At 41.6% G+C, this 27960-nt stretch overlaps 1 protein-coding gene across 1 annotated transcript in view; it reads right to left on the bottom strand.

The window, feature by feature from the left end:
- SYAP1 (synapse associated protein 1) overlaps window positions 1-27960 on the bottom strand; it is a 410740-nt gene that overhangs the window by 136464 nt on the left and 246316 nt on the right. Inside the window, exon 2 of the mRNA XM_044072785.1 lies at window positions 15364-15482. Coding sequence (XP_043928720.1) covers window positions 15364-15482 — 119 coding nt within the window. The remainder of the gene's footprint in view (window positions 1-15363; window positions 15483-27960) is intronic.

Raw genomic sequence — 27960 nt, 5'->3', positions numbered from 1 at the left:
GAAAGATCTGAAGATGGAATCAGCCAATGCACCTCCTATGACACCAACATCCTCTTCTCCTGGTGGGAAGGTCTCAGGCAAAAGCCCTGGGGGAAGATAAAGGTCTGGAAGTCAGGCCAGCCATTTGGGCTGCTTGTAGACAGTAATACCAAATGTAAGGACTACAGTAATAAATCAACCTGAACATCTACATTTGTGCTTTATGTTCACAGATGGCAATTTCTTTCAATAGACCACTTTGCGATCCTAGTATTAAGAGGATGTGCTTGCAAGATCAGGGCAGACAACATTAATTAATTCTAGCATCGAACAAGCAAATTGTGTAGGGGACTATTAACAACATTTGATGTATTTGATGTAACAGTGAGAGACGCTTGCTTATTTATTTATTTGCTTGCTTGCTTACCTACATTTGTTAACCGGAACAGTCTAACGGAGCAGAAACCCATTTTCAGTAGAGGTGGTAGTGGGGATTTATAAAAGAAACACTTCCAAGAATTTAGCAATTGATAATATGAAGCAACAAACTACAATTACTTCCAAATAGCACTGACAGCACAAGTAAAATAACACTACACTAAATAATAAAGAAAATACAAACACTTTTGATCCTGACAAAAGGCTACACAATTGAGTGGTATGAATAAATGTATGATACCATAACATTTACAACTGTATGATATAACAGATAAGATACCTTTAAAGATGGTATGGGAGAGGTAGCATGAAAAGGTGTGTGGAGGAGTTGGGGAAGAGAGAAGTGAGGTGTAAAGACAGACTGGTTATTAAGGAAGAAGAGAGAAAATAACTGTATAGTTAATGCCACTTTTGTGAGGCATGAACAAGTAGAGGTTAGAGGTTATTTTAGTTTGTTTAGGATGATTTTGTGGTTGGCTTAATTTCTAAAGTCTGGTGGCATGGAGTTCCATGGTGTGGATATGTGAATGGAATATAAGGAATCATCATAATGGTTATAGGATTTACTAAGGTCTAAAATATTAAGGGAGAGTGACCCAAGGTTTCTAGTTAGGATAGATTTAGTGACGATAGTGAATAGTGAGGGACACCTATAAAGATTAAATATTAAGTTGTAGGTGTTTTAAATGAATAGTTTTTATTCTTGATGCTGTGTTACTATTCTAAACAAGTACTTTTCCCATTAACACATTTCCTGCTACCTACTTCACCATAAACCAGCTTCTCTGAAGTTATTCTTAAAGGTACATAGGTGCTTACTAGGCTATTGATCCAAGAGGATCTTTAGAAGCCTAGCCATACATCCTCATCAAGTTTTTAGCCTTTATACTTTATGTATGAATAACCCAGAGGTGAGCAGAACATATACATGTTGCTCCTATGCATGAGGAACACAAGTACTAGACCAGGGGTGAATTTGCAGTTACCCAGACATTGTCCAGATTACATTTGAAAAGTTTAAAAGAAGTACCTTGCCTTGCGTGGAGAGGAAGGTGACTCTAAAAAAGTGGTATTTTTCTGTGATACACATCTATCCCTCCAAAGTATTCTATTTTTGTCATAAAAATGATTTAGATCTCTTGAGAAGATGTTTATGCCCCACATCAGACCTGCAAATGTTTCATCTGTTTGGACAGGTTTATAACGAAGGGTGTAATATGCTCAATGATCTGCCTGATGAGTGCAGAATACACTGGAATGATCATATCCATGGACCTGGACTTCATACCCCTAGTAATAAGTTTTGCAATATAAAAGGAACTTCTTACAAAAGTGCATACCTGGTGATCAAGGACAAAGGTTTCTAGGTCCTTAAATACTGGATCAATTTTCAGGGGTGTATTATCAATGTGACAGCTACAAAGGACTTCATGCTTGACAAAAGAAATTATCATACATTTCTTGTCAATTAGTTTTAGTCCACAGTTTTGACAGCAGCTATATGTTTTGGGGAAAAAAACACAAATTTACACCAGGCTTGTAACATAATGCCCTGCTCAACTGGGAGGTGAGCACTGTTATGTGATTGAAAAGGGCAGCAAAAACTTTTAAGTTTGTCTGCTTAGAGGTGTATATGCACTAGGCATCCTATGATCCCGGAGATCCGCTTTCCTAGTATGTTCCTATGCTCCTCTGTAAAGATCCTCTTGGAGGATCTTGGTGTCCTCTGGGGAGTTTATGATGGTACTAAATTTACAGTCATCTGGAAACTTGATCAGATGTTAACCCTTAACAGTATTTTTGACCTGTGAGAAGTAAATACCAAAGAAGAGTGACCCAAGGACTGAACCCTGGGGTACATTTCTAGCAACATGTCTTTTGAAGGTGTTAGAGCAGCCCAATAACCTAGCTCTACATACCTTTACACTGACCTAGTCTTTTATAACCATCTGCAATGATGCCTCCAAAGTGCTCACTTTAATCCAGTAAAACAATATTAAATTCCCACTAAACCTGAGCTGGTCCAACAAATTAGAACTTTTAGGTGTCTGAGTGAGGTAAAGTACAGTTGTGTACACTTACCATAAATGTAGATGTTCGAGTGTACTCACTGTTGCAGTCATTACATTTGGGTAATCCTGCTGGCAGGTTGCCCTCAGTCGGCCTGAATTCCAAAGTCTTGGGTCCTGCGTCAGCTGCTGTCGCCCCTTCCCTGACGTCAGGTCGTCAGGGGTATAAAAGAAGCAGCCAAAGCCATTTTCTTCAGTTTTTCTTGCCCCAGATGTCAGGTGCCCCCTAAAAGGGTAGCCAAAATTTATATACATATAAAAATAAATGCACCAGTATAAACTTTACCTTCATCTACAAGTAAATACACCACATAGGTTATATAAATCAGAGAAGGAAAGAAAAGTTCCAGCAGAAAAAAGGGGGATGGCGGGTGGGTAACCTGGACTGCAACAGTGAATACACTTGAACATCTACATTTATGGTAAGTGTACACAACTGTACTATGTTCTTCATGTTTCACTGTTGCAGTCATTACATTTGGGTAGAGTCCCAAAGCTATGGTTGGGAGGCTGGAGCTAAACAGCATTAGGAGCGGCTATGAGGCCCTGCAGAACTGCAGTGGCAAAGCCTGCCCTGGATTTAGAGTAGAGTGGCAGATGATAGTGCTTTGTAAAGGTGTGCACTGAACTCCAAGTAGCAGCCTCTAAAATGTCCTTGGTTGGTACTCGCCTGAGAAAGGCTGCTGAAGTGGCTGCAGCTCTGGTGGAATGTGGCCTAATGCCCTTAGGCACTGGCTTGCCATGGTGTAAATAGCAGAAATGATTGCAGTGGCTTATCCACTTTGAAATAGTCTGCTTTGAGATAGCCTTTCCTTGTGATCCTGCAGTATATGCCACTAGTAATTGCTCTGTCTTCCTGAAAACTTTGGTTCTGTCCAAGTAGAATCTAAGCGGTCTGTGTACGTCCAAAGAATGCAGAATTCTCGCCCCCTTGTTCTGTGGATTTGGATAAAAAGTTGGCAGATGAATAGTTTGGTTAAGAGCCACACTGGACACCACCTTAGGCATAAATGTCGGGTATGTCCTCAGTGAACCCTGTCTGGATAAAAAATGATAAAAGGTTCCACAGCCATGAGTGCCTGTATCTCTGAAACTCGTCTTGCAGAAGTTATTGCTAGGAGCAGAGCTATTTTCCAAGATAAAAACTTTATACCAGTAGTAGCAGCTGGCTCAAAAGGAGGCAGGGTGAGTTTTTCCAAGACATAGTTGAGGTCCCATGCAGGTATTGGTGATCTCCTTGGAGGCCTTAAATTTTTGGCTCCTCTGAGGTACTGCTTTAATAAAGGATGAGAAAAGATTGGTGGATCTGTATTGTAATGAGCTGAAATGGCAGAGGCATGAATTTTAATTGAAGAAAAAGATAGGCCTTTGTCCAGCATCTCAGTTAAGTATTGCAAAATCTGAGGAATATTTGGTACAGCTGTATCAGTTCCTTGTGCCTGGTTCCAAGCACAGAATCTCTTCCATTTCCCAGCATAAGATTTTCTAGTACTAGACCTTCTGGCTTCCAAAATTACATTCATCACAGCTTTACTAAGAGGTGTGTTTTGTATGACTACATTATCTGCCATGCTGCCAGGTTTGAAGTACTGAGTTGACTGTGCAGGATCTGATTGTTTTGCTGGGACAGTAGATGAGGTATTTGAGGCAAGGTCCAAGCTGGGCATTGAGACAAGTTCTTTAGGATTGGAAACCAGTACTGACGGGGCCAGTCTGGGGCAATCAGTATCATTTTTGGCTTCTCCTGTCTGACCTTTAGGAGTACTTTGGGGATGAGAGGCAGTGGGGGAAAGGCATATACTGATGGAAGATAGGGTGTCCACTTTCCATGCTTGTCTGTGATAAGTCCTTGTGCAGAATCTTTTTAGCTGGTAGTTGTGAGGGGAGGCAAATAGATCTATGTCCGGGCATCCCCATTTCCTTGTTATCATGCTGAAGACTTGTGGATCCAGCTGCCACTCGTGGGGATCCATGAGGTTTCTGCTTAGTTCGTCTGCCAGAGTATTTTTCCTTCCTGGCAGAAATTGTGCCTGCAGATGTACCTGGTAAGTTAATGCTGTGTCCCACAAAGTCATGGCTAGTCTGCAAAGGGGGTAAGAATGTGTGCCCCCCTGCTTGTTTATATACCACATGACCGTGGTGTTGTCCGTCTTTATCAGTAGTTGTCCGGGATGAAGTAGGTCCTTGAAGGCTGTCAGGGCATTCTGAACAGCTAACATCTCTTTTTGATTGATATGTAGATGCATTTGGGTTGAGGACCATGTGCCCTGAATGCATCTTCCTGCCATGTGGGCCCCCCAGGCATAATCTGATGCATCCGTTGTTCGTGTCTGCCTGGCTGGGGGTAATGTGAATGGCTGTCCCTTGTTTTGGTGACAAGCCTTTGCCCATCAAAACTCCTGTTGTAGGCAGGGAATGATAGTAATCATTGTTTCCAGGCTGTGGCAATGTTGAGTCATAACACTTTTTAGGTACCAATGAAGTTTCCTCATATGCAGTCTTGCATATGGAATTAGTAGGATACAGGATGCCATGAAGCCCAAAGCCTGCAGAATTTTTCTTGCAGATAACTGGGCCTTTGTTGCCAACATTTTGAAATACGTAGTCAGTTGCCTTTGTTTGTCTGGCATGAGATCAGCCATCTGGGCAGTTGTATTTAAGCTTGCACCCAGGAATATTATCTTTTGAGAGGGTACTATTTTTGAATTCTTTTCGTTGACTGTGTACCCTAAATGTGTTACAAAACTTTTCACAAACGCCAGATGCTGTAGAAGAATGTCCTTGTTCTCTGCTTGAATTAGACAGTCGTCCAAATACGGATATATTTATATTCCTCTGTCTGCAGAATGCAATTACTGGTACAAGGCACTTTGTGAAGACCCTGGGCGCAGTAGATAAGCCAAAGGTCAGTGCAGAGAATTGGTAATGCATTGAGCCAGCCTTGAATCTGAGGTATCTTCTGCATAATTGTTAAGTCAGAAAAAAATGTAGCCCAAGCCAAAAGAACAAAGTCCAGCACAACAGGACCCAGAAAGCAACAATTAAATATAATACTGTAAATCCTTTGCGTGGCCAATACCAACACAAACGCAGCTTGTTAAAAAGCTTTTATTAGATCTCACAATTCAAAACCAAGCGCTTTCTCCCAGTCACTACCGGGCTTTCTCAAGGTAAAACAGTTTAGTAACTCATACCATTTCATTTATACTTTAAACAAGATCACATGTTTCAATTAATTAATACTTGTTAATATTTTAAAGTGAAATACAAAAAATATAAAAGTGTGAAGTTGTAAAAGTGTAAAAATGTAAAGTTCATGTAAAATGTTTACTCAACCTTCTTGAGATTTACCCATGACATGGATAGGAATGAGCTACATTACTTGGACGTCACCTTATATAAGGACAACATCAATCATTGTTTTCAATCAAAAATATTCAGGAAGATTACCTACTCAAACTTATTTCTGCATTTTCAAAGTAACCATCCTTATAGCCAAAAGAAAGGTACAGTAAAACGGCAGTTAATAAGGGGATCAAGGATGTCTAGTACTTTGGAGGCCTTTTGTGAAGAGATTGAGATTTTAAAAAGCTTTTTTCTTGAAAAGGGTTATCCAAAAGACCTTATAAATAAAATGAACCAAAAAGTTAGTAAGGGGAGGGACAGACTATACCCACCCTTGTTAGGAACTGCTTCGAGCATGGTTCATTCAAAAACAACAAAAGACAGTTTTAACCTTAGAAACAGTTTTATTTACACCTATGCAGCTAATTCCAATGAATTTGAAGAGGTTATTCAAAGGTACTGGCCTGTGCTCACTTCACATGATGACACAAAACCCTATACCACACCTTGCCCTCATTTTATTAGAAAAAGGAACAAAAACCTTAAAGAATTACTTGAGGCTACGCAAGACATTAAACATGATAATAACAAGAAGAAACTGGGAACTTTTCCTTGTGGGAACTGTAGACAATGTCATGCCATGTTAAATGGGGGGACTTTATATTTGCCTTCTAGGAAATTTAATTATAGACCCCAAAAATACTACAACTGTGGGGTTAAAGGTGTGGTTTATCTAGGGTTTTGTGAAGAATGCAAAGGGTTTTATGTTGGAAAAACAGAGCGGGTTTTAAGAAGAAGGGTGTATGAACACCTGAATGACATCAGCAACCATAAGGAAAGCAATGCTTTTTATAAATACGTGTTGGCATGTGAAAATATGCGTTTAAGGTTTATTGTTCTTGAGCAAGTTGCCCCTGAAGTTAGAGGTGGCAACTGGGAAACCAAATTGGAATACCGTGAACTACTTTGGCAACTTAAATTGGATGCTAATAGGTTTCCCGGTATGAATGAGAGCATTAACATTAATAGTGTTTTAAAAATGAGACAAGCTAGACTTTAAAGTTGGAAATAATCTGTCCAATAGAGGTCTGTTTGGGTTTGTATTAGGACTTTATTGACATGCTTTTAAAAGTTAAAGCACAAAAACAAAAACAGGAAGAAGTTTGGAGTTTTAAAAAGGGGGAATGTTTATTTGTTCTGGGAATATGGTCAACTAACATAATAGTGCTGCTTTACCCTTTTGACACAAGATTGTTTTATAAAAATTTTACATGAACTTTACATTTTTACACTTTTACAACTTCACACTTTTATATTTTTTGTATTTCACTTTAAAATATTAACAAGTATTAATTAATTGAAACATGTGATCTTGTTTAAAGTATAAATGAAATGGTATGAGTTACTAAACTGTTTTACCTTGAGAAAGCCCGGTAGTGACTGGGAGAAAGCGCTTGGTTTTGAATTGTGAGATCTAATAAAAGCTTTTTAACAAGCTGCGTTTGTGTTGGTATTGGCCACACAAAGGATTTACAGTATTATATTTAATTGTTGCTTTCCGGGTCCTGTTGTGCTGGACTTTGTTCTTTCTGCATAATTGTCTGATTGGGACATGCAGGTATGCCTCTTTTAGGTCTAGAGTCACCAGCCAAGCGTTCTTGCCCAGCATGGGCAGAAGCTGCTGCAAAGTAATCACCTTGAATTTTGGTATATCCAGGAAAGTGTTCAGAATAGATAGGTCCAGTATTGGTCTCCAGGCCTTGTCCTTTCTGGGGACCAAGAACAGTCGAGTAAAATCCTGGTCCCTGCTCTTGCTCTGGTACTTGTTGAATGGCCCCCATGTCCATGAGGGATGAGACTTGTTTTTGTGCCTCTACCCATTGATTTTTTTGGCAGATTTGGCCAGACGTTTGCCTTTGGCAGGGTATGGAAATGGAACTTGTACCCTTGTGACACGATATTTAGAACCCACTTGTCATGGGTTATAATGTGCCAATTTTGAGAAAAAAGTGCTAATTTTCCCCCTAAGGGTGCTGCCAGGAGATAAGCGCTTGGTGCAGGCAGGGGGAAGTCATTGGGACTGTTTCCTGTATGGTTGTGATTTGTCTTCTCCAACTTTGGAGGTAGAAGCACCCCATTGCTTTGACCTGTAGGAAATTTGCGCCTGGGTTCTGCCTCTTGGGCATCTGGATTTGGCCCTTTGAGGTCTGTCTGACACAAGAAAGGACCATTTCTTTGTAGGCCAGTGTCTACTAAACCTAGGTGGTTGTACTTGTAAAAAATCTTTGACAGTTTGCATAGATTTAGCTTTGTCCTCCATTTTCTTTAACACCTCCTCTGCCTTAACACCAAACAAAGTATCATGCTGTAAAGGTGCATCTAATAATTTAACTTTGACATGATTAGGCAGATTTTGTTCCTTTAACCAAGCATGCCTCCTAATTACAGAACCCATAACTGCGGACCTGCAGGAGGCCTCCAAAGAATCAAAACCACATTGCAAAGTATGCTTTCCAACTTGTTCAGCTGCATGCAATAAATCCTGCATTTCCTTGTTTTCTGCACATCCAGAGTTTAATAACATTTTCCATTTAAGCAATGCCATGACATGTTGCTGATAATTGAGCATATGAAACTGACAGTTTAAGGCCCTTATAGCCAACATAGCACATATGTAAACCTTTTTTACCCATCTATCCAGTGCCCTAGAATCTCTGTCAGAGAGGATACGTTTTTTTGCAGTGGAAGCCTTAACTCCTTTGGGACCCTGTGAAATAGTTTCCTGGTTTCCAGCAGGGTTTTTAAAAAGGAATTTATGAGTCAGGAACCCTGTAATATCTGTCAGGCTTAACAGGAGCTGGAGGTAAGGAGTCAGGGGTAAGACTAGACTCCAAAAACACATCATCTACAATATCTAACAGAGGTGGAATGGCTAGTGACCTGTGTTGAGATAGTAAAAGGAAATCCCCGAGCCTCTTTTTAGATTCTGAAAAATCTTGGCTCTCCCAGTGGAAATGCTCCCTCATGGTATGCAAGGTTTCCCCAAACAAATAGCCCTCTGGAGGGGAAGCTGAAGGTATTGATTCTTCAGCATCAGAATCCTCATAGGGGGGAAGAGAATATTCCTGATCAGAAGAGGAATCAGAAGAAATAGAAACCTGATCTGAAGATTCATAGTCAGTCTCTTGCCTAGGCCTCTTATCAGGAGGGGGATGGGAACCCCTGATCAAGGTAATTAAGTCTTCGGCCATTTTGAGCACCTGTTTTTTGGTCCTAGAGGCCTGTCCACATGGCTCTTGAGTTTGTTTCTTTGCTTTAGAAGGTGCTTTAGTCTTTGCCTTTGAAGCTGAGGTTGGTTTAATGTAAAGATGTTTAGGTCTGAATACACCCTCAGAAGCCGGTGCCTGCTCAGCGGCTCTGGACCCATCTGAAGGAATAGTATCAGAGGCTCCAATACCTTGAGTTTCCAGCGGCATGGCCGACTCCACGTGGGAGTCGGTAGCGGCCTGCGACTCTGAAGTAGCGGGCGTCAGGGGCTGCGAAAGTGCCTCACTGAGAACCGGCGACTGGCTTAGGAGAAGCTTCGTCGTCAGTTTTGGGCCTCAGTTGTCTATCTCTCACCTTTTCTTTGTGTTTTTTGTGAACTCCAGTAGTCGGATGGCTATCCGACGACATTTCTGGATAATTAAACCGGCGTCCAAAATAGTTTAAAGCAAAATCATACCGACGCTTAATAGTGCATTGGTTAAATCTAGCACAAAACCGACAACCAGAAAGGTTGTGATCAGGGCCTAGGCAAGGAATACAGTAGGAATGAAAGTTCTTATGAGGTATTTGCTTTCCACAAGAAATACTATTATTTACTTTTTCTGACATCGGTCTGGAACAAGAAAAAAAAGTTTCCCCAACAGGGTACTTAGCTTTATTGAAAACTTCGGATCTGAAACTCTAACATGAAAATCTCAAGAGTCGGCCGACCAGCACCTGCGAACTGCTTCTGCTTCAGGCACTGCGCGCACGAAAGACTGAAGAAAATGGCATCAGCTGTTTCTTTTATACCCCCTGATGACCTGACATCAGGGAAGGGGCGACAGCGGCCGACACAGGACCCAAGACTTTGGAAATCAGGCCGACTGAGGGCAACCTGCCAGCAGGATTACCCAAATATAATGACTGCAACAGTGAAACACGAAGAACATCTGCTGCAGTCTTTAACACAAACAATCTCTGGCACAGGTTGAGTCTGATGTCTGGCTCTAATTCCAGAGTGAAGCATCCTTCTCCCTAGGCTGGGCTGATGTTGCTTCACGTTAGACATGTTTACATACCTGGTATACAGGAAGCATACACCCATATGATCTCTAGTTCTTTCTTGCCTCACAATGGGTCAATGATGTGCCTAAACAATAATTTGTAGCACTAAGGCAGTCCCAAGAGCAAGCTCTAGAGACATGGAGAATACATGCTCTCCCAAGGGCCATGAACAAGGGGAAGGAAGGTGACCAGATATGGCTGGTAAGGGAATAAGAAAGGGAAAAGGGGTACTCACCACAACCCTAAACCCTCCAAGTGGGAGAGGGGATGTCAGGAAGGAAATGACTGCATCTGTGACCACATGCAAACATCTACTATTATGGTAAGTTGCCTATACAACCGTACTGTAATGTGTGTATGTAGATCACTGCTGCAGTAAAAACATAAAGGAAGATTCCCAGAATTGGTCCAATAGGCAGAGTGGTTAGTTTACAGCTGAGTTAAGACTAACACTGTAACATGCCTTTCAATACAGCAAAGGTGACCTCAACACTAGCCCTGGAAACAACATCCAACCCGCAGTGATCTGAAAAGGTGTGGACACAAAGCATGCAGCTGCTTCTAAGACGTCCCGAGCAGTACCCCCTTTGAGGAAACCAATGGAATGCTGCAGTCCCCATGTGGAATGGGATCTATCCTTCTTCCGTGCAGTTCTGTCACAAGTTTTGTAGCAAAGGTTAATACTATGTGCTGTTATCCATTTAGAAATGGTTTATTTTGTTACCTGAAGCTTGTTTTTTTTCTCCACAAATAATAACAAAAGGCATTTTTCATGTGACTTTGTCCTGTCCAGGTAGTATCGTAGTGGTCTATGTACATCTGGGGAGAACAGAGTCCTTTCTCCCTTGGTCCAAGGGTTAGGAAAGCTTGGATAAGGGTCACTTCAGTACTGATCGTTGGCATGAAAAGAGTTGGCATGTGGGCTTACCCTGTCTTTACAGAGTAACAGGTATGGATCTTTGCACATCAAGGCCTGGAGCTCCAAGACTCTTCAAGCCAAGGAAAATGCAATGAGGAATGCAGTTTTTCAGGTTAGGAATTTTAAAGAGGTAGAAGAAGACAGTTCAAAAGCAAGTAATGCTAACTTTTTAAATACAAAAGTTCAAATCCCAGATGGCTGACAGAGTTCTCCAGGGTGTCTTTGAAAAACTGCCTGACCAGAGGTCTGGATGTAAGTGGGGGTCAAGAAGGAAGATATGGCTAAAAGATGGACTTTAAGTGACGGGTAAGGTAAGCCTGAGCCATACAGTTAAGATAAATACTGAAGAACCATAAGTACATACACCTGGTTTGGAGGATGTTCCCTTCTTTAGAAACACAGGGAAGGTCTCTATTTTGCTAAATATGTCTTTTTAGCAATTGGTCTTGTCACGTCCCTCATGATTATTACCATGTCCGTAGAGTAAAAGTGCCCAAATGGTAGCAAAGTCATATTGTCCAAGCTACCAGGCTCAGTGACGATAGGTTTTATGCACAAGAGACCCTGTGCACTGAATCAAAACATTCACATGCTGTGGCACTGGAAGAAATTTCTCTACTGCTATCTGTAGAAGTTGGAAGTACCAGTGCTGTTTGGGCTGGAAACAGGCAATCAGAATTATTGCTGGCCTCTAGTCCTTCAACTTTGGATAACTATGGTAAGCAAAGGTATTGGAAGGAAAAAATACAGAAATAAACCTGCCCAATTTAGGGAGAAGAAATCCACAAAACTTGGTTGTGTGCTGCAGTGGACCAGAATTTTTCAGCTATCTTTTGCTTGGAGAAGCAAACAGGTTCACTCTAGTATAGCACATCTGTATGCTTGATCGAAAAAAGTTTCCTTGTACCACAAACCACTTGTGCAGATCTGCAGAGGTTCTGCAGAAGTAGCATGCCCTGCAGTTCTCTTAAGTGGGTATGTATGCAGCCCTCAGGAGCACTCTGGACTGTAATGCTTTCTCCCAGGTCTGCAAGAATAATACCAGCCCCCAGTTTGTTTATATACTATGTCATTATTGTCTTAACTGTGATGCCATTTAATGTTTCTAGAAACGAGATCATCATGAATGTTTTGAGGGTTATGATGACATTTCTTAGATGTTTATAAGCCATTTTATTTCACTGGGACTCTGCAAACCTTGTACTTTGAGATTCAGAGTATGCCCCACCCCCCATGCCAAGTCTGAGGCATCCATAAACAGAGTCTAGTTGTGGGTCTGTTTTCTAAAAGGCATGTGCTTGTTTTTTCTGCAGTTGCTAAATCTACCAATTTAATTTTTTCTGAATATGGTAGGACTGTGATGGTGCACTTAAGTGACTGTGAATAATGATACCAGGAGTTCCTCAGGTACTCTCATATGTAGCCTTGCCAGTGAGTACCATTACAATGGTGGATGCCATGTGGTTCAGGATACTGTCTTTCTGTCACTACAGACTCTTCTGCTATGTCTTTGAAGAAGGCAGCAAGAGACTGCATTTTTTCCTGTGGAAAGTAAGAGCTGCCTGTAACGGAATTCAGCAGGGCTGCTAGAAAAATCTATGACGTTGGCTAGGGCTCTCTCCAGTCTCTTGTGGCCATTTTTCTCTTCTGAGTGAAATTCTTATTCTTAAATTAATGTTTGCCCTACCTATTGCAATTAGACTGACTGAAGAATAGTTTCTGTTGTGGAATGTTTGCTTCAGAAACTCCATAAGTCTTCTCTATTTTCCAGCTTTTTAAAAACCTTACAAGAAGGTACAAAGAGCAGCACTTTATCTAATAAGGCATTCAGAAGCAGTATTTTTTTTTTTACATCCTCGGACAGGAACTAAGTCCTCAGCGTGGAATAATCCAAAGCCCTTGCCTCTTTATCAGTGGGAACAGGATTTTTCACCTATAATACCTCCATTAGGCTTAACAGGCAGAGCAGGAAAGAGAGGGGTTCAGGAAGCCTCTGCAAGTTCCACCCTAGGCTCTTATCAGGCGGGGCATCGAAGAACATCTCTTGATTTATTTCATGGTAGCAGCTCTGGATTTACCTACTTACTGTGTTTCTTAACAAGGTGGTACAATTCAAGGCATACCTGCCCACTACAAGCCAATATGTACTTGGATGAAAAGCAAGACAACTCTCGTCCCACATTCCTCCACAACTATGTTGCAAGCTGCTGTAGGAAATGTTTCTGGTATTTGAGAATGTGGATCTTCATAAAAGTCAAGGCCCTAAAAGATGAAATATAGATATGTTTTGCCAACTAGCAGTCTGACGTCTCTAACAATGGGAAGAGTACGGTACCCAGGAATCAGTCCAGTTCTCCTAGGAGACTTCAGGGACACAGTATCTGGGTACACATTTCTGGTTCCAAGGAAATAGCTTCAAAGACATCCATGAGGGCTTCCTAGACAAAGTACAGCTGCAGTGCTGGGAAGCCCCATTCCTAGATGATCCAGATGTCTTTTCTGAAAAAAAAAAAAAAAAACAGACGTCTAAAGAGACAACCACTGGAAATGCTTTCTTATAAGTGAAAGAGTATTCCAAAAAATAGGTTTAGTGGTGGTGAGTCAGAGGCCAGAGTGTCCACAATGTGTCATAAGCCAAAGTGGAAGACATATGTAACCTGCAAGTCCAGTTCCTCCTCATTATCAAAATCATCTCAGCCTAATACTTTTCACAGAAGAGGCCTCCTCCTTCCTTTTGGGAGGATGGACTCATGACACAATGGGCTGATCATGCTAAAGGCTAAGCAGAAACTGCATAAAAACCCAGAGACAGTTCTGCTCAATCTTGAAATGGAAGTTGCCTGCAGCTAAGAACAACTGACCTGCCAAGATGTAGAATTTTGGGCTTGGCAGACGTCTGAACTCCAGTGGGACTGGGTGGCTGGGAATTTAGGAACTGGAGAGGTATCTCTGCATTCAAACTTACTACTGTTGCAGTAGTCCTCAACTATAATTATGGAGACACTGCCCTCTCCTTTTATTACTAAATGACAATGTTGGATAGCCCCAACTGACATCTGCTGCAAGCACAAGTAACTTAGACATCTGGAGAAACTTGCTTGTAGTAGACATCATGGCCTCTGGAAGTTCATCATCATCATCATCAACTTTCTCAGTGGTGTCAAAGGTCAGGGCTGGGGATGACTAATGTACTTCCATGGAGCTGATGCCCTCAAATCTCGGAACACCAAGTGAACTCTCAGACTTCTCCTTTGGGACTTGCATCTCCATTTTCTTTTTCTTGAAGTACATGCTACCCAGATGCTGAGAGTCTGCAGACATGGAGTGCCTGCTTAACAAAACTATAAGCTCCCTTTACGTCTGGTATTAAAGAATTAAACTCACAACGAATGAGTTTTATAATAAAAAAAAAAAAAAAATTCAACCCAAGCGGTTACTTCAAGGAACTAATAACTTTGTAAAGTTTTGACTAACACAAGCTTGTGCAAACTGGTGTCTAATCAGAGAACAACATCTAACCATTAGACATCTGAAATAAAATCAGTTAATTCAGATTTAGCAGTCAGTGGCGTAACAGGCTGCAGACTTACCTTTGGCGCAGAAGGCTGTGGGTTCTATTACTACACCAGGTAGATAGACTGCTGACAGTGCAATGCAGCGTAAGAGGGGAGATGCACTCCTGAGTGTGTTGTCCTTTGAATGAGACATTAAACCCTGGCCCCATATAACCAAATTGGTGGTAACTCAGGTGGACGTTAAAGATTCCATGGCACCCAATAAAAAGAGTAAGGGAAGTTTCCTGATGCTCTGGCCAAATTTTCTTAGTAGTGCAACTATCACATCAGGTCTCCCCTGAAGATAGGTTACAAGCTTAGTGGGACTAACCCAGTCAACAAAGGATAAATAAATACAATATTGTTCAAGTTAATTTATTATCTAATACACATATACAGTGTACTCTTCACCTCCCACAACTGTCCTGCACAACATCAGACTTTATCATACAAAGTTAAGAAAAACCTCTGGAGATGGACTGCATTCAACAAAGTGGTTTCAGAAAATTTGAGCTGGGGTTCACTGCTTATCAACATTCATAAAGCCTACCCCAGTGGCCATCACTGCAAATGCAAACATTGAACTGGGTACTCATCACGGTTAAATAGCTTTGGTACAGAGAATGCTCGAAGGACTGACACTATACACAAAGGTCAACAATGAAATCATGAGAATGGCATATGTGACATACGGCTGGTCAAGCAATGAGTCATGAGAAATACAGGAGAAAACAATGAACTGTACCTTATCAAGGATGCCATCAATACTGCCCTCCTCCACAGACTTCTTAAAAGTGTGTGCAGTCTCTGAGACAGACTCGGTTATCTTTTTTGTAGCGGTTGTGGCAAAATTTAAAAGGTAACCTTAAAATAAAAATATACAATATATTAGTGAATGAATACCTTAGACTTAACTAAGAATTAAATCTGACATACAGAACAACTAATACTTTTATAGTAAAGGAATTACATTTCAGTTCCACACAGCCAGGCAATACATTTTACCCCTCATAAAGAAGTGCATGCACTTCCACCAAACTGTGTCAACCCCAGCATGACACAATGACACCTGGCCTCAGGGTACTGCCATGTTTCTACTTTATTAGGTATCTTGATGCCTGCTCGTATTCACGTTTTAGTGCTACTTTACCTGAACTGCACTAACTTCCATAAATTCAATGCCAGTGGCTGCCATTGTTTTCCCCCAGTTCTCTGTTCATGTCAGTTATCCAGTCTAACCATTCTTCCAGTCCACATCCTGCAAAGGGAGCACAGCTGTGTAGCAATTCTCCGTAACAGCAGATATTTAGTACTGGGACAACTGCTGCAAAAAAATTCCCTTATCCATCCCAACTTCCTGAGTTTATCAGGTCCCTAGCATGCATGCATTTCCGGCCTATTCTGGAGATGACAGAGTCTAGTTATTGACTGGTTGAAAGTGGACAGACGTCCACATCATCTTCACTTCCTCTTGGTGTGAGTGAAGTAGTTCAGTCCCAACAAGTGCCTCTGTGGGAGGTGTCACAGGAAGAAGTCAGTAATTACTTGAGAAATCAAATGCCTCCAAACTTGCAGACTCAAAAAGAAGAAAAGTCATACAGAATAAAAGGGTATGTTACCTTTTTCTTTTCCTTTTTTTTTGCTTTTCTGTCACGGACAGCAACAAGGGAAATGTAGAAGGAAGTCCCTACATAGCAGTGATCATAGTTTTTGGACATCTCTACTGCTATAGTAAGTTACTACACAACTGTACTAAGTTCATCGTAGGGATCACTTCTGAAGCAGCATTCATATAGATGGGAAGAGTACTAAATCTGTGGATGCCCTTTCTATGGACTACCAGTGGGGGAGATAAAATGTCCTTACAGGATTGCAGTGGCAAACCTTCATTGCTCATTGAAACATTTATTTTGCTCATTGAAACATTTATTTATCTATTTATTTATATAGTTAACATTTGTTTACCGGGATAGTCCAACTCGCATAACACACATAACCCGTTTTCAACGGAGGCCCTGGGAGAAAAGTTCTATATAAAAACTTAGTTACAAATATACACAAATTCCACATTTTTGACTTTGTTACACATTGCAATATACCACTACAATACATTACATATATAGAAACAGTAATGTTTGCATGATGAGCAGTCACTTAAGGTTGCTTGTGTAGTAACAATAGAATATTTACACTTAACATTTATGCACAAACTGAGACAAGCTTCTTGGGTAGATCGTATTTCCTTGGGGTATTTTTCAGTGTCATGACCAGATTGGAGTGGGAACAGTCAGAGTATTAGTCTTCTGGCAGAGGTGTGAATTGCTGGAGATACAGTGGTACTTGGTTTCATAAAGTTTGATGTGATAGTGGATTAGTTTAGGAGGGGGAGATTAATAAAGTAAGAGGAGGTTTAAGAATAGAAAAGTAGATTAGCCTGGAGTAAGACAAGTACATAGCCATGATTTGTTTAAGTGTTCTTTTAGAGAGGCTTTGAAGTGAGGTGGGCTAGGAGTTAGTCTAAGATTGGGTGGGAGGGTATTCCATAACCTGGCAATACAGTACAAGTAAAGTGATTTTCCTTGGTTTCTGGAAGGTTTGTAGGTATCAAGAAGGTTTTTATCCTCTGATTTGAGTGTTCTGTTTGGTTTATAATGTTGGACTAGGTTAACAAGGGCAGGGCAGGCCGTGGGCCTATAGACTATTTTGTGGATTGTGGTTAGATGTATTCAAGTAAGGTGGTTTGATAGTTCCAGCCAATTTAATTATTTTAGTGGTATGCAGTGATGTGTATGGTAGTTGGAGCTTTTTGCAAACTTTGCTACTTTGTTTTAGCATTGCTCCACTTTGGTTTTGATGGAATTTTGTAAACTGGTTAGTATACAGGATCCATAGAATAGTGATGGGAGCAGGAATGTTTTGGCCAGGGTGGTCTTGGTGGAAGTGGTAAGAATTTGTCTTTCTGTAGAGGAAGCCAAGTTTTATATGTGTCTTCTTGATATTTTGTTGGACATGAAGGTCGAAACTGAGTTTGTTATCAACACCTAGGAGTTTTTTAGTATCGTGTACATTTTCTAAGATGGTTTTGTCAGCTGTGAGAATATTAAATTGGTCTGGGCTGAGGGTGGTGTTTCTGGGGTGAAAGACTACAATTTTAGTTTTTTTGGGATTTAGAAAGGTTTGGTACTTTGTATGCCATGCTTCAGTTGCTGTAAATGACTGTTGGGTTTTGATTTTCAGTTCTTGGACAGTATGGGAGTTGCAAATTAAGGCTGAGTCTTCTGCGTACTGAATTAATGTTCCTGGGGAAGAGGAGGTGTACTGATTACTGGTGAATATGTTGAAAGGTAGGGGTCCTAAGATGGACCTTTGGGGGACTCCTGTAGAGTTTTGTAGGAATGGAGAGAATTGGTTATACCATTTCACAGCTTGCCTCTGATCATGTAGGTAACTTTGGAACCACTGAAGTGTGGTTGTGTAGCATCCTAGTTTGGACAGTATGTCTAGCATTAAAAAGTGTGTGATACTATGTCGAAGGCTTTTGAGGTCCAGGAATACTGCAGATACTTGGTATCCTTTATTCCTGGCCTGGTTAACTATGGTTGTGAAGGATAGTAGTGCAGTGGATGCGCTATGAGCAGGGCTAAATCTGTGCTGAGTTTGAATGAAGAGGCTGTTTTGGACTAGATATTTCATTAATTATTGGTGAATACACCTTATCATGATTTTGGATAATGGGGATAGAATTGATATTGGATGGAACTTAGATATTTCTGTGGAGTGTTCTCTTTTATGGATTGGTGTTATATGTGATATTTTTCATATTGCTGGAACTGTACCTTCTGAAAGTAATCTGTTAATTAATATGCTTATTGGATATGCAACTGAATCAGCTGTGAGTTTTAGAGCCAGGTTTTAGTTTGAGCAGTAGCTTTCTAACTGTAGAGGTGGGTGTGGGCTAAAAGGAGAAAGTATTGTTGGGGTTATGTTGCGGTTGTTGGTGCAGTTGTGGGCTTGGTCAGTAGTAGGAAGAGTTGAGTTATTTAGGTTTGAGTGCAAGTTTCAGTTGGGGTGCCCTGAGTTAGTTTTGGCGGTGAGTAGGTCTGATATAGATCTTATGGAGTATTTGTTGAATTCTTCAGCTATTTGTGATGGGGGGTATTGGGTGTAGGGGAGTGATCCTTGTTAGTTCCTGGGTTGAGAAGAGTAGTCAGAGTGCCAGAACTTTTGAGGGTTGTATTTGTCTTGTAACTGGAGGTTTGAGAAGTAGGTTTTTTTTACATTTATCCACTAATTTAGTAACTTTGTTGCACATTGTTTTAAAGGCTTGGAGATTTTGCTGGTTTCTGTTCTTTTTCCATTTTTCCCAGGCTACGCCTCTTTGTTTCATGAGGTCTAGGCAATTAGCAGTTAACCATGGGGTTTTTGTTTTCTTTATTCTTTTTGTTCACATAGGGGGCGAGGCTATCAATTAATTTCAGGAAGGATGTATTAAAATGGGTTCCTATTACATTATCGAATTGCTGAAACTTCGAAACTGTAAACATCGAACACAGTTAATTGAAGTTGCAGCAATTCGAACTAAAAAAGGTCAACAGTTAAATAACTGTTGTAAGCAGAGGGGCAAACTCAGAGATCCCACTACAGTGTAGTAAAGGGAAATACTCCCTTTCTGCACTATAGTGCGATCTCAGAGTTGGTATATTTAAAGAGCGGGGGGGGGGGTGCAGGGGTGCCTGCCCCCTTGCTTACAACAGTTGATTTATGTTTTTTGCTTTTATTTTTTGTTTACGTATTCAAAATTATGAAACATCGAACATACAAGTTCGATCTTGTAGTATTCGATGTTTCATGACTTCGATAACGTAATAGGAACCCGTACTGAAATACTGTACGGCATCACTGAAGGGTAAGATTTTTAACGGTGCCCAGTTAATACTAGATATTATATTGCTTAGGGTTTGTGGGTTAAGTCTAGTAGAATTTTTGTCTGTTTTAGTGTGTTTACTAGAAGGGTGGGTGTCTCTGATGGCAAAAGCTGGGATATGGTCTCTTAGTGAGACAGAGTGTGTACTCGAGGAGAAGAAACTGGAGTGGAGTGAAGAGATACAAGAATCCAGTCTAAGGTAGAGGGGCTAGTGACGTCTTTGTTGAACCTAGTTGGGTCGGTGATTAGTTGTTTGAAACCATACAGGTTAATACTTGTGGTGGGGGATTTAACATGAATGTTTTTTATGGCTAAAAAATACAGCAATAATTGCAGTGATTGATACCACGAAAGGAAGAGAAGATATAATCCACAACGTATGGTCAGTGAGGTAAAATAGTTTAATTAGCACAAGCACAAAATAAAACTCTCAGTACTCCAAACTCAACACAAGCACAAAATATAAAACTCTCTAGCGCCTCGGCTTAACAGCCTTCCAGGAGATAATACACACCCAAAATGCAAGATTCTTATATCTGTACATAAAAATCTTGCATTTTGGGTGTGTATTATCTCCTGGAAGGGTGTTAAGCCGAGGCGCTAGAAAGTTTTATATTTTGTGCTTGTGCTGAGTTTGGAGTACTGAGTTTTATTTTGAGTTTGCAGAATCATCCACGGTGGTGCAGCGGTAGCGTTGTTGCCTCACAGCAAGAGGTTCTCCCGTTCAATTCTCGTCTGGAGTGCAGGGAGTGCCCTCTGTGTGGAGTCTACATATCCTCCCCGCGGTTGGGTGGGCATTCGAAAGACATGTGTAAATGGGTGTGCCGTCATTGAAGGTTGAACGTCGAGCTGGCACCTCTGCGTTCATCAAAATCTACTGCCAATCATTAGCGGACCAGAGTTCCGCTGTGGTGACCCCTAACTGGGAAAAGCCGAAAGACAACAACAGTGACTGTTTGCCAATTTATATTCATGTCACTTAGACTTGACCTTGATGTTTTCAGTAGTCCAGGATAATATATCTTCAAGGACTGGTATATTGTTTTCAGGAGGAATGTAGACTATGATGACGCTGATTTTTTTTTTTTTATATAGAGTTGATAAGTTTTAGGAAGATTATTAATAATTTGGCATTTTAAAATTTGGGTATATTGTGGGGGTATACAGTTATGTTGATTATGGAGGGATAAAGGAGGGCTATCCTCCACTTTCTTTTTTAGTCTGTTTAGTCTATATATTGCAAAGTTGGGAGGTATAATTTCAGTATCATTTACGCTGGGATTTAGCCAGGTTTCTGTCAAGGCTAGTAGATCTGGTTTATTTTGTTCTATCCAAGCAAGTAAGGAGGTTATTTTATTGCATATGCTTCTTAGCTTGATGGCTAAGTGTGCTTTGACTTGTTATGACAATCATAACAAAAGGTAATGCAGTTAGCAAGCCGTTTGTACAGTGTCTGCTTGGATCTTGATCTACACAGCTTTCCCTGAAAGGCAAAAACGGCTGGCCAGATATTCTCTATTAATTACTTGTGACTGTGCAATACCTCAGCTACACGTTAAAGAAATGCAGCAGCCCCTTGCCTTTGTTATGGGGCTTGGGAAAAATACTTACAGCTGTACGGCTGACTCAGGGCTAACTCAGTGACCACTGTCGGCAGGAAGAACAGATTAGTTCTCAAACATACACTGTCTTAGCAGAAAATTATGTATGGCCCTCTAGCCATCAGGTTCTGCAACTCAAGGCATCTTGACGACAGAGGTAATAACCAATAATAACACTATGGTTTTTCATACCAACAGACTTGTAAGGCACCCACTGCACAGGTTCTCGGGTTTAATATCCAGATGCAATATTTTCTTAAATGTTTTCTAGAGAAATGAAAATGTCTCCTCCTGGTGCACCCCACCTACTGATCACATCCAGAAATGCATCCCTACTCAGCATTCATTTGTGAAGTCCTGCTTCTGTTGTGCTTAGATGATCTATCTGACAGGAGATTGTCCTTGGACAAAGTCTAAAATGCAATGAGGATCAAACCAGACTCTTAGGTCAGGTGACAAATTTCAGAGCCAGACTGCACAGAAGGCAATACAGAACTCCGCTGCCTGTTGGAGGTACCACATGACTCCTGTGCCGTCTGTGAGGAAATGCAGCATTCTTGGTTAACATGAATGTTTTTTATGGCTAAAAAATACAGCAATAATCTTTCTTACAGTGATACACTTTTTATTCTGCATTTTGTTCCAGGTCCCCTGAATTCTTAGTTTCCCTGCATGAGCTGTCCCCACCACCTCCTCCACCACCACTACCAAAGTACATCCAAGCAATCCGTGGCCAGTGTCTAAGTGGCTGAGACTAATTTGAAAGACACCACTTGAATGACATTCACCTGGTGGAGCCACGTTAACGGCTGCTTCTTGACACAAAGAAGAAGAATGGGACACTCCAGGAAATGGGTGCGACGACCTCATCTATTCCATACATACTACAGCAGTCTTCCCGTGTGAAACTTTGTTACGGGATCTATCAAGACTGAGGTTGCTATGTTACATGTAACCCAGGCCTTAAGGTATTCCATGGCCATAATCACATTCTGGTGTTGAATGAAAGTGAAAAAAAAACATCAGATCAGAAACAGCACTTTCTCTCTCTCTGAAGGAAAGCATGCCCTCTGTCTGGTGGGTGTCCAAAACAGCTTACAGGAACTGGAGCTATTGGGATGGTGTTAGCTATGATTCTGGCAAATTCAGAGATTTCAAGAGTGTAACAACAGGCAAGGTGAACTGAAGGGTCAAATGCATCTCCTCTTGGGTGGGGCCTGACTGAGGTAATCATCCAGGCATGGGTAAATATAAATGTTCTTCATTCTGAAATACACAATTACTGGAGCTAGACACCCTGCAAATAGCCTTGGTACAACAGACAAGCTAAAGTGCAAGGAAGTAAACTGGTAATGGGTAACCCACTCTTTGAACAGCAGGTACTGCCCTTGTGACATGGCTGTAGGTTATGTGGAAGTAGGTCTGTCTGAAATCCAAGGTAACTATAATGGGCTGAGGAAAGAAGAGACGTAATAGGGCCAGCAAGGCTAGCATTTTGAAATCTGGCACTAAATTTGTTTAGCATTGACAGATCTCTAAAGGTCTCCACAGGCCATTTTTCTAGAGACTGAGAATAATTTTGAGTAGAATCTTCTGCATTCTTCCTGATCCGGTACACTCTCTTTCATATCCCCGAAACAGAAGGCCCAATTGTAATATTGGCCAGTTATGATGCCTCTATTTCCTGGGTAATAAAGGAATGTCTTAGATGCTCACCTGATTTATACACTAGAGCCTGCATTACTGTTTCAGGATTCTTAGGGACCCATGAGTCTTGTGTAATGTTTTTCTCCTACTGTTTCAGAAACAGTCCAAGACACCCCCCACCATTCTGGAAGGGGCAAGAAAAGAGAGAGAAAATAAATGGAGTTTTTAGATTGGGGTGCGATCTAAATGACAGGAATGAAGGAAGGAAAGTACAGTTGTGTACACTTAACATAAATGTAGATGTTAGAGTGTATTCACTGTTGCAGTCATCACATTTGGGTTATCTGCTTGCAGTAGCCCTCAGTCGGCCTGATTATCAAAGTCTTGGGTCCTGCGTCGGTTGCTGTCTCTTCTTCCGTGACGTCAGGTAGTCATGGGTATAAAGCATGCAGCCGATGCCATTTGATCAGTTTTTCTTGCCCCAGATGTCAGGTGCCCCCCAATGGGAAGCAATTAAACACATATATATATATATATATATATATATATATACATATGTATATATATACACACACATATATACATACACAAGGTTATACCTCCAACAAAAAAGGAAATACACCAAAAAGCTTTTAAGCATAGTAAAGGAGTGTAGCGGTATAGCCAAAATAAGTCAGGGGGGGTGGAGGGAGGGTAACCAGGACTGCAACAGTGAATACACTCAAACATCTATATTTATGGTAGGTGTACACAACTGTACTATGTTCTTTGTGTTTCACTGTTGTAGTCATCACATTTGGGTAGATTCCCAAAGCTAAGGATGGGAGGAGGAATTTAGAAAGCATTAGGACCAGCTATAAGGCCCTGCTAGACTGCAGTGGCAAAGCAAGCTCTGGATTGAGAGAAAATTGGCAAATGATAATGCTTGGTGAAAGTATGTACAGAAGTCCAGGTAGCAGCTTCTAGGATGTCTCTGGTAGGGACACCTCTGAGAAAAGCTGTAAAGGTAGATGCAGCCCTGGTTGAATGGGGTATAATCCCCTCTGGGATAGGTTCTCCATGGTGCTTATAGCAGAAATGAATGCAATGGCCTATCCATTTAGAAATGGTTTGCTTTGAAATAGCCTTCCCCTCTGCTCCTGCAGCAAATGCCACCAGCAGTTGTTCAGATTTCCTTTGAGGTTTAGTCCTGTCCAAGTAAAATCTTAGTTGTCTGTGCACATCTAAGGAGTGCAGTATCCATTCCCCTTTGTTCTGTGGATTAGAAATGAAGGTTGGAAAATGAATGGATTGATTAAGAGCCACACTGAATACCACCTTGGGCATGAAGGAGGGATTGGGTGCAGAATCTGGCTCTCCTGCTGTGACAGCAGGGTAGGGGTCTGAGGCAGGTGCCATGGGGCTAGCTGTGACACACTGTGCAAGAAGGGGTACCAGTGTTGGCGTGGCCAGTCTGGTGCAATCAGTATCATCCTTGGTTTGTCCTGTTTGATCTTTAGTAGTACTTTGGAGAGGAGAGGCAGAGGAGGAAAGGCACAAACAGATAGATTTTTCCAGCTGAAGGACAGAGCATCCACTTTCCAAGCTTGTTTGTGGGGAGTCCTTGTGCAGAATTTGTCCAATTGGTAGTTCTGGGGGGAGGCAAACAGGTCTATATCTGGGCTCCCCCATTTGTTTATCAACATGTTGAAAGTCTTTGGTTCCAGTTTCCACTCATGTGGGTCCATGAGATTTCTGCTTAGTTCATCTGTCAGTGACAGGAATTGAGCCTGTAGATGCACTTGGTAGCTCAAGGCTGTGTTCTACACAGCCATGGCTAGTCTGCAGAGGGGGTAGGAATGGGTACCCCCCTGCTTGTTTATGTACCACATAACAGTGGTGTTGTCCGTCTTTACCATTAATTGTCCTGAAAGAATGTGGTCCTTAAAGAGTGTCACAGCATTCTGTACAGCTATGCAGGTGCATTTGACTTGGGTTCCATTTGCCCTGAATGCACTTCCCTGCCAGGTGAGCCCCCCATGCATAGTCTGATGCATCTGTTGTTAGGGTTTGGGAAGCAGGGGGTAGAGTGAAGGGTAGTCCCTTGTTTTGGTGGCAAGCCTCTGCCCACCAAAGGAATTCTAACCATAGGCATGGTATGATAGGAATCATTGCTTCTAGATCCTGAGAACGTTGACACCATAGGCTTTTTAGATACCATTGTAGTTTCCTCATATGCAGTCTTGCATATGGAATTAGTAGAATGCACGAGGCCATGAACCCCAAGGCTTGCAGTATTTGCCTTGCAGATAGCAGGGTATTTGTGGCCACTAGTTTGAAGTAAGTTGTCAAACGAATTTGTTTCTCTGGCATGAGGAAAGCCATCTGGGAAGTTGTGTTCAAGCTTGCTCCCAGGAACATAATTTGTTGACAGGGTATCAGGTGTGATTTATTTTCGTTTATGGTGTACCCCAGACAAGTTAGCACCTTTTGTACAAATGCCAGATGATTCAAAAGTATGCCTGGCTTTCTGTCTGAATTAGACAATCGTCCAGGTATGGGTATATTTGAATATTTCTTTGCCTGCAAAATGCAATGACTGGAGCTAGGCACTTTGTGAATACCCTGGGAGCAGTAGATAAGCCAAAGGACAGTGCAGAGAACTGATAGTGCATGCAGCCTGCTTTGAAGTGTAGGTATCTTCTGTAAGATTCCCTGATTGGGATGTGCAGGTAGGCTTCCTTTAAATCCAGTGTTGCCAACCAGGCATCTTTGCCTATTATGGGAAGCAACTGGTGAAGAGTTAACATCTTGAATTTTGGAATCACCAAAAAGGTGTTTAGGATAGAAAGGTCCAGGACAGGATGCCATGAGTTGTCTTTTCTGGGTACCAAGAAAAGTTTTTCCTCTTCTGGTACAGTCTGAATAGCCTTTAATCTTAAGACAGAGTACTTGCTTTTGAGCCTCTGCCCACTGATTTGGGGGTAGATCTGGCCAACCGTTTGGGGTTGGTAATGTGTGGAAGTGAAATCTGTACCCTTGGGACACTATGTTTAAAACCCATTTGTCCTGGGTAATGAGTTCCCAGTTTTTTGCTTGCAGAGCAATCTTTCCCCCTAAAGGAGCAGTCAGTTGAGAAGTGCTTGGAAGTTTTAACGTTAAGTCATTGAGACAGCTTACCATAGGGGGAGTCTTACTATTCCCTGATTTGGAAGTGGGAGCCCCCCACTTCTTAATCCTGTGCGTGTACCCTAGCACTGAAGCCTGGTTGTTCTGTTGGTTCTGGGTTTGAACTGAGAAGGCCTGGAAGAGGCAGAAAAGGACCAATTTTCTGAGGGCCAATGCCTACTAAATCTTGGAGGCTGCACTTGTAAGAAATCGTTAACAGTTTGCATAGATTTAGCTTTTTCCTCCATATTTTTAAGAACTTCTTCTGCTTTGTTGCCAAACAGGCAGTCCTGATTTAAGGGAGCATCCAGCAATTTAGTTTTAACATGATCTGGCAAAGATTGCTCCTTAAGCCAAGCATGCCTTCTAAGTACAGACACCATGACAGCAGCCCTGCAAGATGCATCTAGTGAATCAAAACCACACTGCAAAGTATGTTTTCCAACCTGTTCAGCAGAATGCATTAAATCCTGTAAATCCTTATTTTCAGCACAATCAGGAATCAACTCCTTTTCTGTTTAAGCAATCCAATAATATGCTGCTGATACTTTAACATACAAAACTGACAATTTAAGGCCCTGATGGCCAAGGTTGCACAGGTGTACACCTTCTTACCCCATCTATCCAGGGCCCTGAAATCTCTATCAGAGGGGGTAGGATTTTTGGCAGTAGTAGCCTTAATGCCCTTGGGTCCCTATGAAATGGTCTCAGGATCTGCAGCAAGATTTTTAAAAAGGAACTTGTGAGAATCAGGAACCCTGTAATCAGATTTTCTGGGAGCAGGAGGTAAAGAGTAAGGGGCCAAGCTAGATTCCGAAAAGGCATAGTCAACAATGTCCAGCACAGGAGGGATAGCTAAAGGCCTGTGTTGGGGCAGGAGTAAGAAATCTCTAAGCCTCTTTTTAGAATCAGAGTAATTCTGGCTTTCCCAGTGAAAATGCTCCTTAAGAGTATGCAAGGTTTCACCAAAAGAAAAATCCCCTGGGGGAGAAGCAGAGGGAATAGAGTCCTCTGCATCAGAATCCTCATAGGTAGATACGGGTAAATCCTGGCCATCAGAGGAGACAGAAATTTCAGAATCCTGGTCAAAAGTATCATACGCAAATTCAGTCCTAGGTCTCCTAGAGGGGGAAGGCTGGCTTCCCCTGATTAAAGTAATAAGGTCTTCAGCCATTCTTATCATTTGTTTTTTAGGCATAGAGGCCTGACCATGCGGTCTGGGTGTCTGTTTCCTAGGCATGGTTCGAGTTTTAGACCTTGAAGAAGAAGATGGCGTCGGTTTAATATGCAAGTCAGTAGGATTGATTACACCCTCAGAAGCAGGTGCCTGCACAGCGGCTCCAGACCCATCCAAAGTAGAGACATCCACAGGTTCCACAGTTGAAGCATCTCGCAGCATACTGGACTCTGAACGGGTCTCAGTAGAGGCCTGCGAATCTGAAGTAGTGGGTATCACGGGCTGTGAAAACGCCTCACTGAGTACCGACGAATTGGCAACTAGTTTAGGAGAAGTTTCGTTGGCAGCTTTGGACATAGGCGGCCTGTCTCTGTCTTTATCTTTGCGTTTTTTCGGAATGTCAGTAGTTGGGTACCTTACCAAAGACATATCTGGATAATTGAACAGAGTACCAAAATATTTAGAAGCGAAAATATACAGATGACGAATAGTTTGTGGTTTAAATAAGGCACAAAACTGACAGCGAGGTACGTCGTGGTCAGGGCCTAGGCAAGGAACACAGTACGAATGAAATTCTTTATGAGGTATTTGCTTTCCACAAGAAATACAATTATTGACTTTTACTGACATCGGTTTAGAGCAAGAAAATGTTTCCCCAATGGCGTACTAAGCTTTAGTTGAAGACTTCGGTTCTGAAACTCGAAAATGAAAATTTCAGGTGTCGGCCGACCGGCACTTGTGAACTCCTTCTGCTTCGGGCACCGCACGGCAAGAAAGACTGATGTAATTGCGCCGGCTGCATGCTTCATACCCCTGACTACCTGACGTCATGGAAGATGAGACAGC

The sequence above is a fragment of the Protopterus annectens genome, chromosome 5.part1 (assembly GCF_019279795.1).
Source record: "Protopterus annectens isolate FY-2018-M chromosome 5.part1, PAN1.0, whole genome shotgun sequence".
NCBI classification, from domain to species: Eukaryota; Metazoa; Chordata; order Ceratodontiformes; family Protopteridae; genus Protopterus; species Protopterus annectens.
The sequence above is the reverse complement of the archived record's forward strand: the minus strand, read 5'-3'. Positions and strand labels throughout refer to the sequence as shown.